General features: G+C 47.8%; 1 protein-coding gene across 1 annotated transcript in view; it reads left to right on the forward strand.

Moving 5' to 3' along the window:
- ARID2 (AT-rich interaction domain 2) overlaps positions 1-15,874 on the forward strand; it is a 581,863-nt gene that overhangs the window by 562,705 nt on the left and 3,284 nt on the right. Inside the window, exons 19-20 of the mRNA XM_030215750.1 lie at positions 13,314-13,437; positions 13,519-13,610. Coding sequence (XP_030071610.1) covers positions 13,314-13,437; positions 13,519-13,610 — 216 coding nt within the window. The remainder of the gene's footprint in view (positions 1-13,313; positions 13,438-13,518; positions 13,611-15,874) is intronic.

Here is a 15,874-nt window from a genome sequence, read left to right on the forward strand (position 1 = left end):
CTGCAGGCTGCTAAGCCTACAGTGGCAAGATGGGTCAAGGAAGCCATTGCAGCGGCTTATGTGGCCGCGGGGAAGGTGCCGCCTATCCAGCTGAAGGCTCATTCCACTAGAGCTCAGGCGGCCTCAATGGCGGAGGCCGGGTCCGTCTCCTTGGAAGAGATTTGCAAGGCGGCAACTTGGGCATCGGCTCATACCTTCTCCAGGCATTACCGCTTGACTGTGGCTGCTCGGGCGGAGGCCCGGTTTGGAGCTTCAGTGTTGCGGTCAGGGATTTCTATGTCCCGCCCTGGGTGAGTACTGCTTCGGTACATCCCATCAGTCTATGGATTGATCAGCATGATGATATGGAAGGTAAAATTATGTATCATACCTGATAATTTTCTTTCCATTAATCATAGCTGATCAATCCATAGCCCCTCCCAGATATCTGTACTGTTTTTATTCTGGTTGCATTTCAGGTTCAAGTTTAGTCTTCAGTTCCTGTTCAGGAGGACTTCGTGTTCAAGTTTTTTCAATTGGATTCTTCAGGAGTTGAGACGATTTTGTGTTACAGTGAGCTGCTGCATTCCTCTCCCCTCCGTTTTACGGGGCTGGATTGAGACCTAAATTCTGCCAGCGCTCCCTCCCGCTTCGTGCGGCTGTAGGGCAGCTTTGTACCCCTCCCGCTTCGGCGGTGTTAGGGTCAGTCAGCTCCTCCCGCGGTTGCAGGATAAGCCAGATCGCCCCGCATCGGCGGGGTGGTGTCCCTCCCCCGCTCCGCGGGGATGAGCTGGACGGATTCCCCTCCCCCACTTGTGTGGGGATGAGCTGGGTTAATTCCCCTCCCCCGTTTCGGCGGTGGTGAGCTGGGCAGAGTATCCCTTTGTGGGTGTAATTCTCTAAGTGCTGAGTCCTGCGGATGGAGCTTTGATATCGACATACTGAGGAGTTTCCGGCAGCACATGACCACATATAGGGAGGCAAAAGGATTGCTCTCTATCTCCACCTGCTGGTAGATGGACACAACCCACCAGTCTATGGATTGATCAGCTATGATTAATGGAAAGAAAATTATCAGGTATGATACATAATTTTACCTTGGCAGTTACGTCCACAATTGCCTTTATAGAAAACTACCATAAGTTGGCATTTACTTGGCAACATTTAGGCATGGCCGCTTACCCCATATCACTAGCCGGTATAAACATTGGCAATTAAATATTACAATTGTGCATGTAACCGACATGATTATAAAAGCTTATCATGTAAATGTTTGGCACACTCCTGACCAGCCCATTCTGTCCCACGTTCACACCCTTTTTGCACTTGAGCGCTATAGATATTGAGCATTGTTTATAGAATAGTGACTAAGTGCAGTCACACATTTAACAGCAAATTAGTGCCAGTTGGCACCTAGTTTGCCAATTAAGGTATGCACATAATTGCCAGCCAGTATTCTGTAATCTATGCGTGCAATTTTGTATGCTAAGCGAGGAAATGTGTATGTAAGGCTATAGAATTAGGGAGATATTGTACAGTAATACTATGTTTATGCATTCTCTTGTCAACTAAAATTTATTTAAAAATTTATATTCTGCTCTATCCATAGTCTTCTAGGCGGAGTGCAACAAACAAAGGCATAATAAGCTCTATTACACAACAACTAAGCCATTAACATAAACTCAACCTAAACCAGACAGAAATACAGCTCCCCCCTCAGTAAACATCAATCTGTACCGACCCTTGATGTAGGCTTTACGCCAAAACACAGTGCTGAGTCTGGTCCTGACAAATAAAAGGGTTTATTTATTATATTCCTCTACCTTCTGTTTGTTCATGAGAGAGCCTCACTGATGCTGTTTTTTGGACACATTGCATATATGGGTACTGAAAATTTACCCCAAGGTATCTAACCTTTTGAGGTGCAAGAGAGCCAACTGCAGGATGACCAAATAGAAAAGATCATGTAGGGATATAACTGAAATTCTCCGAGGACAAGCAGGCTGCCTGTTCTCACTGATGGGTGACGTCCACGGCAGCCCCTCCAATCGGAAACTTCAGTAGCAAAGGCCTTTGCTAGTCCTCGCGCGCCCATGCGCATCGCGCATGCGCGGCCGTCTTCCCGCCCGAACCGGCTCGTGTTCATCAGTCTTCTTTTGTCCGCGCTGGGTACGGTCGTGTTTGCGCCGTTCACGCCTCTTAAGTTGACCCTCGCGCGTCTTTTGACTTTTTCGCTTGAAAAAAAAAAAAAGGGATTTCGGAGAAGGGCCTTTAGGTCTTTTTCCCTTCCCCGTATTTCTAGTTTTTGGCCCCGATAAGTTTTCTTTTGTTTTCGGGGTAGGCCCCTTTGAGGCCTCGGGTCGAGTTTTTTCTCCCCCTCTTTTTGGTGCCTTACCGCAATTACGAGTTTTGATTTTGCCAGCGTGATTTTTCCGTCCATGTCATCGAAGTCTCCCAGCGGCTTCAAGAAGTGCACCCAGTGCGCCCGGGTAATCTCGCTCACTGATAGGCACGCTTCGTGTCTTCAGTGTCTGGGGGCTGGGCACCGCCCGCAGGCCTGCAGTCTTTGCGCCCTTTTACAGAAAAGGACTCAGGTAGCGAGATTGGCCCAGTGGAATGTTTTGTTCTCGGGCTCTTCGTCGGCATCGGCACCGGGAGTATCGAGTGCGTCGACGTCGACAGCGTCAAGACCTCCGCCCTCGGCCGCGACTGTATCGATTGCATCGAGGCATCGTCGGGGCCGAGACATCGGAAGGTTGCGTCGGTGGTACCGGTACCTCCACTAGTGCTGATGTCGTCGGACGGTGGTGCTTCGTCTGGAGTGCAGGTGAGGGCTGTCCATTTCCCTGCTGGTGGCAGTGAGCCTTCGGGTGGGTCTCCCCCTACCCTGAGGGCTCCTGCGGTACAGCCCCCCCGAGACCGACCTTCTTCGGCCCCGAGGAAGCGACGGCTGGATTCTACGTCGTCCTCGTCGGTACCGGGAAGCTCCGGTGACATGCTTCGTTTGAAAAAGTCAAAGAAGCGTCGACACCCGTCTCCTTCCCGCGTCGGTACCAAGAGCTCTGGGTCGCCGAGGGAGTCGGCACCAAGTAGGCATCGGCACCGGGAGGACCGCTCACCCTCTGTTCAGGAGGTGTCGATGCGCTCCACCTTGGACAGCTCGGAACAGCCTCCACGCCCGGAACAGACTCTGACTTCGACTCCTGCATCGGCTTCCATGTCTTTCTCCACAGCCGCCCTGCACGAGAGTCTCCGGGCCGTTCTCCCGGAGATCCTGGGAGAGCTGTTGCGCCCTTCCCCTCCGGTACCGGGGGTGCTTGCACCTCCGGTACCGTCGAGTGAGGCGCCGGCTGGCCCCTTGCCCGGGGTGAGGTCTCAGACATCGGTGCCGCTTGCGGTACCGACTACGGTCGCCTCCCAGGAAGGCTCCCCGTCGGCGGAGGGAGCTTCGCCGGTGCGGGCGAGGGAGTCTACCTCTCGACGCTCCCACCGTGGCTGTGGTTCCACGAAGTCGAGCCGGGCACGGCTTCAGACACAGGTTCGTGAACTTGTGTCTGATACCGATGGTGAGGCCTCGTGGGAGGAGGAGGAGGACATCAGATATTTCTCTGACGAGGAGTCTGATGGCCTTCCTTCTGGTCCCACTCCCTCACCTGAAAGGCAGCTTTCTCCTCCCGAGAGTCTGTCTTTTGCGGCCTTTGTCCGGGAGATGTCTACGACCATCCCCTTCCCGGTGGTTGTGGAGGACGAGCCCAGGGCTGAAATGTTTGAGCTCCTGGACTATCCTTCTCCACCTAAGGAAGCGTCCACAGTACCCATGCATCATGTCCTAAAAAAGACATTGCTGGCGAACTGGACCAAGCCTCTAAGTAATCCCCACATTCCCAAGAAGATCGAGTCCCAGTACCGGATCCACGGGGACCCAGAGCTGATACGCACTCAGTTGCCTCACGACTCTGGAGTTGTGAATTTGGCCCTAAAGAAAGCTAAGAGTTCTAGAGAACATGCTTCGGCGCCCCCGGGCAAAGACTCTAGAACCTTAGACTCCTTTGGGAGGAAGGCCTACCATTCCTCTTATGTTCGTGGCCAAAATTCAGTCTTACCAGCTCTACACGAGCATACACATGCGGAACAATGTGCGACAGTTGGCAGGCTTGGTGGACAAGCTCCCTCCTGAGCAAGCCAAGCCATTTCAGGAGATGGTCAGGCAGCTGAAGGCGTGCAGAAAATTCCTGGCCAGAGGGGTGTATGACACCTTCGATGTTGCGTCCAGGGCCGCTGCTCAAGGTGTGGTGATGCGCAGACTCTCATGGCTGCGTGCCTCCGACCTGGAGAATAGGATCCAGCAGCGGATTACGGACTCGCCTTGCCGTGCGGACAATATTTTTGGAGAGAAGGTCGAACAGGTGGTAGAGCAGCTCCACCAGCGGATACCGCTTTCGACAAGTTCTCCCGCCGGCAGCCTTCAGCTTCTACCTCCACAGGTAGACGTTTTTATGGGGGAAGGAAGACTGTTCCCTACTCTTCTGGTAAGCGTAGGTACAATCCTCCTTCTCGACAGCCTGCGGCCCAGGCTAAGCCCCAGCGCGCGCGCTCTCGTCAGCAGCGTGCGCCTCAGCAAGGCCCCTCGGCTCCCCAGCAAAAGCAAGGGACGAGCTTTTGACTTGCTCCAGCAGAGCATAGCCGACATCCAAGTGTCAGTGCCGGGCGACCTGCCGGTCGGAGGGAGGTTGAAAGTTTTTCACCAGAGGTGGCCTCTCATAACCTCCGATCAGTGGGTTCTTCAAATAGTCCGGCAAGGATACACCCTCAATTTGGCCTCCAAACCTCCAAATTGTCCACCGGGAGCTCAGTCTTACAGCTTTCAGCACAAGCAGGTACTTGCAGAGGAACTCTCCACCCTTCTCAGCGCCAATGCGGTCGAGCCCGTACCATCCGGGCAAGAAGGGCTGGGATTCTATTCCAGGTACTTCCTTGTGGAAAAGAAAACGGGGGATGCGTCCCATCCTAGACCTAAGGGCCCTGAACAAATATCTGGTCAAGGAAAAGTTCAGGATGCTTTCCCTGGGCACCCTTCTCCCCATGATTCAGGAAAACGATTGGCTGTGCTCTCTGGACTTGAAGGACGCCTACACGCACATCCCGATACTGCCAGCTCACAGACAGTATCTGCGATTTCAGCTGGGCACACGTCACTTCCAGTACTGTGTGCTACCCTTTGGGCTCGCCTCTGCGCCCAGAGTGTTCACGAAGTACTTGGCTGTAGTAGCAGCGGCGCTTCGCAGGCTGGGGGTGCACGTTTTCCCATATCTCGACGATTGGCTGGTGAAGAACACATCCGAGGCAGGAGCTCTACAGTCCATGCAGATGACTATTCGCCTCCTGGAGCTACTGGGGTTTGTGATAAATTATCCAAAGTCCCATCTCCCAGTACAGAGGCTCGAATTCATAGGAGCTCTGCTGGATTCTCGGACGGCTCGTGCCTATCTCCCAGAGACGGGAGCCAACAACTTGTTGTCCCTCGTCTCTCGGGTGCGAGCGTCCCAGCAGATCACAGCTCGGCAGATGTTGAGATTGCTGGGCCACATGGCCTCCACAGTTCATGTGACTCCCATGGCCCGCCTTCACATGAGATCTGCTCTATGGACCCTAGCTTCCCAGTGGTTTCAGGCTACTGGGGATCTAAAAGAAGTGATCCACCTGTCCACGAGTTTTCTCAAATCCCTGTATTGGTGGACGATTTGGTCCAATTTGATTCTGGGACGTCCTTTCCAAATTCCTCAGCCACAAATAGTGCTGACTACGGATGCGTCTCTCCTGGGGTGGGGAGCTCATGTCGATGGGCTTCACACCCAGGGAAGCTGGTCCCTCCAGGAACGCGATCTGCAGATCAATCTTCTGGAGTTACGAGCGGTCTGGAACGCTCTGAAGGCTTTCAGAGATCGGCTGTCCCACCAAATTATCCAAATTCAGACAGACAACCAGGTTGCCATGTATTACATCAACAAGCAGGGGGGCACCGAATCTCGCCCCCTGTGTCAGGAAGCCGTCAGCATGTGGCTCTGGGCTCGCCGTCACGGCGTGGTGCTCCAAGCCACATACCTGGCAGGCGTAAACAACAGTCTGGCCGACAGGTTGAGCAGGATTATGCAACCTCACAAGTGGTCGCTCAACTCCAGAGTAGTGCGCCAGATCTTCCAGGTGTGGGGCACCCCCTTGGTAGATCTCTTTGCATCTCGGGCCAACCACAAAGTCCCTCACTTCTGTTCCAGGCTTCAGGCCCACGGCAGACTGGCATCGGATGCCTTCCTCCTGGACTGGGGGGAAGGTCTGCTGTATGCTTATCCTCCCATACCTCTGGTCGGGAAGACTTTGTTGAAACTCAAGCAAGACCGAGGCACCATGATTCTGATTGCTGCTTTTTGTCCGCGTCAGATCTGGTTCCCTCTTCTTCTGGAGTTGTCCTCCGAAGAACCGTGGAGATTGGAGTGTTTTCCGACCCTCATCACACAGGACGAAGGGGCGCTTCTGCATCCCAACCTCCAGTCTCTGGCTCTCACGGCCTGGATGTTGAGAGCGTAGACTTTGCCTCTTTGGGTCTGTCAGAGGGTGTCTCCCGCATCTTGCTTGCTTCCAGTAAAGATTCCACTAAGAGGAGTTACTTCTTTCTATGGAGGAGGTTTGCCGTCTGGTGTGACAGCAAGGCCCTAGATCCTCGCTGTTGTCCTACACAGACCCTGCTTGAATACCTTCTGCACTTGTCTGAGTCTGGTCTCAAGACCAACTCTGTAAGGGTTCACCTTAGCGCAATCAGTGCATACCATTACCGTGTGGAAGGTAAGCCGATCTCAGGACAGCCTTTAGTTGTTCGCTTCATGAGAGGTTTGCTTTTGTCAAAGCCCCCCGTCAAGCCTCCTACAGTGTCATGGGATCTCAATGTCGTTCTCACCCAGCTGATGAAACCTCCTTTTGAGCCACTGAACTCCTGCCATCTGAAGTACTTGACCTGGAAGGTCATTTTCTTGGTGGCAGTTACTTCAGCTCGTAGAGTCAGTGAGCTTCAGGCCCTGGTAGCCCAGGCCCCTTACACCAAATTTCATCATAACAGAGTAGTCCTCCGCACTCACCCTAAGTTCTTGCCAAAGGTTGTGTCGGAGTTCCATCTGAACCAGTCAATTGTCTTGCCAACATTCTTTCCCCGTCCTCATTCCTGCCCTGCTGAACGTCAGCTGCACACGTTGGACTGCAAAAGAGCATTGGCCTTCTATCTGGAGCGGACACAGCCCAACAGACAGTCCGCCCAATTGTTTGTTTCTTTTGATCCCAACAGGAGGGGAGTGGCTGTGGGGAAACGCACCATATCCAATTGGCTAGCAGATTGCATTTCCTTCACTTATGCCCTGGCTGGGCTGGCTCTTGAGGGTCATGTCACGACTCATAATGTTAGAGCCATGGCAGCGTAGGTAGCCCACTTGAAGTCAGCCACTATTGAAGAGATTTGCAAAGCTGCGACGTGGTCATCTGTCCACACATTCACATCTCATTACTGCCTGCAGCAGGATACCCGACGCGACAGTCGGTTCGGGCAGTCAGTGCTTCAGAATCTGTTTGGGGTTTAGAATCCAACTCCACCCCCCCTAGGCCCATGTTTATTCTGTTCCAGGCTACACTCTCAGTTAGTTGGAAAAATTGTTAGGTCAATCTCAATTATGTCCTCACCGTTGCGAGGCCCAATTGACCATGTTTGTTGTTTTGAGTGAGCCTGGGGGCTAGGGATACCCCATCAGTGAGAACAAGCAGCCTGCTTGTCCTCGGAGAAAGCGAATGCTACATACCTGTAGAAGGTATTCTCCGAGGACAGCAGGCTGATTGTTCTCACAAACCCGCCCGCCTCCCCTTTGGAGTTGTGTCTTCCCTTGTCTTTGTCTTGCTACATATGGGACTGACGAACACGAGCCGGTTCGGGCGGGAAGACGGCCGCGCATGCGCGGTGCGCATGGGCGTGTGAGGACTAGCAAAAGCCTTTGCTAGTGAAGTTTCCGATTGGAGGGGCTGCCGTGGACGTCACCCATCAGTGAGAACAATCAGCCTGCTGTCCTCGGAGAATACCTTCTACAGGTATGTAGCATTCGCTAACACTGCTCTCCAGTGACAAGCAGGATATGAAGCTTTCACACTTTAGTGATATTACCTGGCAGAGCATAATGTGATGACAAATTTATATGCCTCTCAACTTACCACCAATCAAAAGATTATATAGAAATAGCTACATTTTATTGAACTTACCGAGCCTGGTTAAATAGCACTTAGGCAGCTAACTGCTAACATTCAGCACGAGATAGCTGGTTATATCCACTGAATATTACTGCTTAGTGGCTAGCCGCATGACTTAGCCAGTTAAGCGTGAATATTCAGCACTAAACAGCTAGTAGTTAAGTTAGGCCGCATAAATAGCAGACCTATGCTTAACCGTTTAAGTTGTGTAATTAAGATTTAGGTCTTTTTACCACCATCCCAATATTCATACATATCCCGGGAAAAGATTGGAATGATAAAAGACCAGGCCACGTATGAGAAAAGTAATTTATTAACTTACCAATAGAGTATACAGAATTAAAATAAATTTTCTCATAGGAGTACAGTTCTGCTTATACAAAAGTATTGGCTGAGACTTTCTCAAACATTTACTAATCAGGCTGCTGCTTATATGCTGTTTCTACACAAAGCCTTTTCATAAAAGACATTACTTAATTCTTTTCGCTTATCATCTTTCTCTCTCATGTTCTTCAGCCAAAAGCTCCCTGCTACTTTATCTATTACCTCATGTTCTGTTTCCTGAACTCCTGTGCACATATCATTCTAGCTACAGTCTGTCTGCTAGTTTGGTCGGCCTTCACCTTTAACAACATCCCTTGATCCATAACCGTGCTGCTATCTCTTCATTTGCTGCGGACAAAACTGAAACTGGATATTCAATGCGTCAACAGTCATTGTAACGCCATTGACTCAACTCCACTTCATGGCTGTGTCTCTGCTCACAGTGTAAGAGCCATTGCCACTTCAGTAGCCCATTTCTGCTCTGCCTCCATTGAGGATATTTGCAAGGCGGCAACATGGTCTTCTGTCCACACCTTTACTGCTCATCAGGGCGGCCGAGAGACTGGGCCGGGCATGGGGCAAGGCTGCCCCCAGGGCCTCCCCCCCTCACGAAAGTTGCCGCTTCCCGCCTCCACCCACCACCAGGCCGGGCCCCCTGCATTGAAATCACAGCGCCTCTCACCTCCATGTGAAAGCGCTGCAGGGCAGCAGATCACCTCCCTGCGGGCCTCCTTCCCTCCCTGTGTCCCACCCTCGTGGAAGTTAAGTCAGACGAGGGCGGGACACAGGGAGGAGAGGAGGACCGAAGGGAGGCAATCTACTGCCTGCAGCGCTTTCATACGGAGGTGAGAGGCACTGTGATTTCAATGCAGGGGGCCCTGCCCGGTGGCAAACGGTCGACAACGGAGGGCAGGTGGGACTGCGGCACCGGGCCCCCCCTTGTAGTCCATCCAGTCTGCCCAGCAGTCATATTCATTATCAATCTACGATTAAATCTACAATGAGCATGATATTATATATTTAATCATGGTCTTTCTTTGGTGTTTCTGGGACATAGACCATAGAGATCCCACTGGATTTGCCCTTATGTTCCAACTACTAGAGTTGCCGTCAAGTCTCACTACAGCCTATCCGAATCTGTCTTGTCATTTGGGGGACACAGTCTGTAAAAGCCCGGCACTGTCCTCACATTCCAAATAATTGGAGTTTCCGTTGAAGGTGTCTCCAGCCCATCCTAAACCAGATCGCTGTATGTGATACTCAGACTGTATAAGCCAGCCAACGCCAGCATATAGTTGATGCAGCCAGACTTGCCATCTAAGCACAACTTGACGTGCAAGCACATATAAAAAAAAACAATAAAGGGTTGCATATCATTTTTTATCTAAATTAGAGATCCTCTGTGTTCATCCCATTCCTTTTTTAATTCCACCACAGTTTTTTTTTCTCCACCACCTCCCTTGGGGAGGGCTTTCCAGACATCAACATCAACCACCACCTCTGTAAAAAAAAGAATTTACTGACATTACTCCTAAGAAAGAATGCAGTGAGCACTCATCAATGCAATTTAAGCAACATGCTGCAATATAATTTCTGACTGTTGGATCCTTCCAATTGAAATTCACCACCGCATGCATGTTATTTATGGTGACGACAGTGTTGATGTGAGTACTGTACATTGCTGGGTCAAAAAATGTAAAGATTGTGGACCAGGAGGGGCTTATTTGTGTGATCAAAAATGAAGTGGATGGTCCATGACAGCAAAGGGTGTCTCACATGAGAGAGATTTACAAACTCATAAAGGACAATTGTAGGATCGCTTAAAGAGAATTTGCTGATGCACTTAGCATTTCACAGGAATGTGTGGGTTACATTATTGATATTTTTGGATATCAAAAGGTTTGCAAGTGAACCGGTTCCTCACATGCTGTCTGCAGAAATAAAAGCTTTGAGACTTGAAATCTGTCAGTAATTGTTGTCCCCAATACAAGAATTAAGGTGAGGAATTTCTTCACAAGGTAATGACAGCCAATGAATGAGCCAGAAAGAAAGCGCCAATCACAAATGTTCACCTTTCAACAAAAAATTCAAAACATAGCCGCCTACAAAAAAAATCAGTTAGTCTTTTGGGATATGGAGGAAGGAGGCGTTTAAGGTTAGTTCAGGGCCGGGTGGAGGGGGGCCCGGTGACCTCGGGTGGGGGGTGGGCCCGGCAGCGACGATGACCTCGGGTGAGGTGGGGGGGGCCTGGGGGCGGCTTTGTCCCGGGCCCGGCTCTGGCTCTCGGCGGCCCTGAATACATCCTACCCTCTTGACACTACGCTTAGGGTACTGGGTGTATTAATTGACAGTCACCTCACATTCGAGCCTCAGGTTTCCTCAGTAGTGAAAAAATCCTTCAGATCTCTTTGGAAGTTGAGGAAAATCAGATCATATTTCTCGCCTGACATCTTTAGACTGCTAGTTCAATCCTTGGTTTGCACTCAGTTCAATTACTGCAATTCCATCTATGCTGGATGTAAGGAGGGTATCCTAAAATGACTGCAAACAGCCCAGAGTACAGCAGCTAGGCTTGTCCTCATGGTATCACATTTTGAAAGAGCCACTCCCATTATTATGCAAGCTGCAGTTGCTGCCCATTAAAGCCAGGATTATTTTTAAATTGTGTTTTTGCCTTTCATATATTATACGGAATGACACCGGATCACTTGCAGCCCTTAATAACTATTCCCCTGGCCTATGCAATATAACCTCTGGTTCTAGGGACTACCTTAGACATCATATTCCATATTGCAAGAGTGCATTATAAATCAGTTCACTGCAGACTTTAGATACCAAGGTGCTAAGTGGTGGAACTCACTCCCAGTGGCAATCAGAGGTCACCCTGAGAGGTTTCTACCCATTGATGGAGTGTGTTAGATTGTAACTGGCCATCAATGGTTTATTATTTAGTTCTTATTTTTATCTTATTCGTGCTGCTTTGCTGTTACTTGATATTTTGTTTATGTTATTGTAAACCTTGCCTGTTGTATTATTTATTTTAAGCCACATTGAACTTGAGTATGTTTGGATAATGTGGGGTATAAATGTCAAATAAAATAAATTATGGGTATAAACCATCTCACTTGAGGAAAGGCTAGGGAGGTTGAGGCTGTTCAGTTTGATGAAGAGGTGACTGAGGAAATATGGCAATGGTTTATAAAATTCTGAGTGGCATGGAACAAGAAAATGCAAATCAATTGTTTAGTTAAGTACAAAGACCAGGGGATGCAACGTGAAGTCATTAAATAGTTAAAACAAATCAGAGAAAATATTTTTTATTGAACACACGTGTTGCAGGAGGATGTGTTACAAGCAGTTAGCATTGTTGGGTTTATGGTACTTTTGGACAATTTCCTGGAAGAAAAGTCCATAACTATTGTTAAAGTAGAATTGGAGAAAGACAATGCTTATCCCTGGGGGTAAGTAGCATAGAATCTAGCTACTTTTGGGAATTCTGGATTGGCCATTGTTGGAAAAAGGATGCTGGGCTAGATGCACCTTTGATCTGGCCCAGAATGGAAATTCTTATGAAGGAGCTCCATGTACTTGAAAATACTTAAATTATAATGTGTATTTCAAACACTCGAAGAACTATATGTACTTATATATATATTTATACAGGACCGGTGCTAGATATGATGGAGCCCAGAGCAGACGCTAGGGAGGGGGCTCCAAAGCTTGCTTGCAGGTTGCCCTCTTTCAGCTTCAGACAGATTTGGGGCCCCCAGTAACATGGGGGCCCAGGGCAATTGCCCTGTTTGCCCACCCCTAATGCTGGCCCTGTATTTATATATATTCAGATTTGTAGCGCAGCTATCCAGACATACACAGAGCAGTTTAAATTTTATTTGTAGGACTTTATTTATGACTCGCAGTAAATGTTTGTTATGTCTCTCATAATTATGAGCCCAAATCTGAATTTTATTTTATCAAAAAGTTTTTTTCATTTGCAAATGTGAATGGACTATGCATCTAATCCTGGTATCAGAATTAAAATACTATGTATTAAATCTAATTCTACTCCAGAAGTAAGTACCAAACAAGTCATTTAATATCTATAATTGTCTCTGGAAAAAAATATCTTAAGGAAAGTTTTAAATTTTTAAAAATTATACAGATAACCGTTCAAGCAAATAACTTACACAAAAGAGCAGGAAAATAACAAAGAAAATAATTACTTCACATTAAAAAAGTACATTTACAAATGTTGTTTTATTATTACATCCTGCTCTAGCCCACAAGAAGTGAGATCCAAATGAATAACCGAGAAAAATAAGGAAAATATTTAAACATATACTAGACCAAAGCTTGCTAGAGAGAGGAAAATTTACTTTAAAGACGCTGTTGTCGGCCTGCTGAAGGTGATCCAGAGACCTATCGCCAAAAAAGGAAGTTAGGTGTAGTGGGCCCCAAAATATACACTTAGTGGACTGATGGATAACCAGGAACAAAGTTTCCCCCAAATTGAGGACCCCAGATCTTAAGGAGAAATTGTTTTGAGTCTCTTTACACAAATCAGGAAATAAAGGTACTCAACACCTCTAAACATTTTCTGACAATTCTTAAAATGTCTGAGTATCTAATCTCTATCAGAACTATCACCCAAAGTCAATATCAATGTTTCTTTTTGCTAACCCCAATTGTGTAGGTTCTAGTGAGGTTTAAAAACATTTTTTTCTTTTTAATCAACGTAGGCCGCCAATGGCAGGGAGTACGACCTCTACTCCCAGAGCACAAAAGACCATTGTGAACCATCCTAGTGCAGCCCTCATGGCACTAAGGAGAGGATCAAGAAACCTTGTATTTAGAGATTTTACGGTAAGTTTCAATTTTTATTTTCTGAAAACTGATCAACTAGTGACTTGCATTTAATCACCAGATTTTTCTTTACAATTTAAGGATGAAAAAGAGGGACCAATAACGAAACACATCCGATTAACAGCTGCCTTAATATTAAAAAATATTGCTAAATATTCAGAATGTGGTCGCAGGTTAGTGTTTCTTCCATTCTATTTGCCTGTTTCTATGAAATATGTTGGAATGTGATGTTAACAAGCTTCTGTTTTAGGAAGATAGATGTTTTTTATATTGTATATGTCTAGTACAGTGCCCTGCATCCACAGAATCCTTATCTCCCCCCAACAATAGGTGCAGATCAGAAGTAGCATGCTTCTCCATAGAAGTTACCGTACAAATATATATATTCTGATTCTCATGTCATCTGAATAAAAGCAACATAAATCTTCACTACCCAGGCACGTTATAAAACAATACAGAACCTGAAAACATCTTAACATACATGTAATAAATCTACCATACAACAATTGCACTAATTCCTGTGATTCAAAAAGCAGGAGCCCTATCCAAGAATAAGTTTCACTACAAATATTACACGGAGCCCTAGAATACCAGTGCACTTACTACTGGTAAAACAGAACAAGTGGGACTGCTACAGAGTTCTACACAAACTACATGTGAACAGAATACCACACCTTGATCATAGACAGACCCTCACCAAATACAGAGCCAAGGGATCACAAATTAGAAATAGGTGAAAATAAAAATGGAACTGGGAACGCCAAGAAGTCACAACATGGGAGAAATAAAAACAGAAATGCATTTCCTCTTGTACTGAACAAAATACAAAGATATTTGTGATGCACATTTCTCAGTGCTAACGTAATCCACTTACAAATTTCAAAATAAAACACTTTTTTTTATATCTTTTTATCTTGGCTTTTTATTTTTCCAAGCATGTTGGTCCCAGTTTCTCTTTTATGCTTTCCTGTCTGTCTTCTGCTCTCTTCCAGTGGGTGCTGTCCATTTCTACTTTCCTTCTTCCCTACTCTCACTATATCTCTCTGACCTGTTTCCTTTTTCTTTTCTGCCTGACCACTCAAATTTCACCCTCTTACTCTTTAGTCTTCCATCTATGTTTCACTTACCTATCAACTTTCCATCTCCTCTTCTCACCCCCTAGGTCTCCCATTTCTTCTGTCTCATGCTTTCCTTGGCCTGTCTTTCACCACTTCCCATTACAACATTTCTGCTGCTCTGTGTACTTGCCATCCTCCTCTCACTCTTCTCTTTGATATTCCCCATGGCTTCTCACATATGGTTCCACTAGGCACAGCATCTCCTCACACTCTCCCTCCATACATTATATTTAAACCAACATCTCCTCCCCTCCACACTTTGTAGACCATTATCTCTCTGTCTCCCCTGTTTCTCTAACCCCACACTTGTAGCATAGCATCTCTGTGCTCCCATCTCCACTCACACTTGTAGCCCAACATGGCCCTGCCGCCCTCCCCCCACCTCCACTCACACTTGAAGCCCAGCATCTCCCTGTTCCCCTTCTCTCTACCTTTCCCTTGTGGTCCAGCATTTCATTGTCTGTTCTCCATTCCCCTCCTTTCTGCCCTTATGGTGCTTCAATTCCCTGTCCCTTCTCCCTTCCTCAGAACCCCAATGGTGCAGTATCTCCCTGTGCCCTCTCTCTTTCCCTCTCCCCTCTCTGCCCCTTTTATCCAGCATTTCCCTGTCCTCTCCATGCCTGTAGTCCAGCATTTCCCTGTCCTTTCTCCCTTCCCCTTCTTTCCACCTCTGTGGTGCACCAACACCCTCTCCCTCCCCCTTCACTCCTGTTGTGCAGCAACTGCCTGTCCTCTCTCCATTCCCCTCTACTCCTATGGTTCAGTGAATCCTCCATCTTTCATTTCACCCCTGTGGTCCAGCAACTTCCATTACCTCTTTCCCTTCCCTTCTACCCTTGTGGCCAAGCAGCTGCCTGTCCCATCTCATGTCCTTTCCCTCAAAGATGCAGCTTCAATGTTCAGCAGCTGGGAAGGGGAGAGTGAGTGACAACATAAAACCCAGCCCAGTGCAGGAGATGCGGCTATTCCATCACCAAGGCCACACACCTTCCTCAGGTTGAAGACAGCAAACCACTCTTACTAGGTTTTCACTTCCAGAAAACTTTGGTGCCAGCCCTGCAACACACTTCCCAGGTGCTCACAACACACTGGTTGAGAACCACTGCTGTAGTAGATCCCAGAACAATATTGGTGATTTGATTTTACTGTAGATATTTTTCAGCACATGAAAGTATTTTTTTTATATAGAAATAGAGAAAAATGAAGGCAGCTAAAGACCATATGGCCTATCCAGTCTGCCTGTCCATGCCATCTATTAACCCTTCCTCCACTTTAGAGGGTACTTGTCCCAAGCTTTCTTGAATTCAGATAGTCTTCAT

The sequence above is a fragment of the Microcaecilia unicolor genome, chromosome 10 (genome assembly GCF_901765095.1).
Source record: "Microcaecilia unicolor chromosome 10, aMicUni1.1, whole genome shotgun sequence".
Lineage (NCBI taxonomy): Eukaryota > Metazoa > Chordata > Amphibia > Gymnophiona > Siphonopidae > Microcaecilia > Microcaecilia unicolor.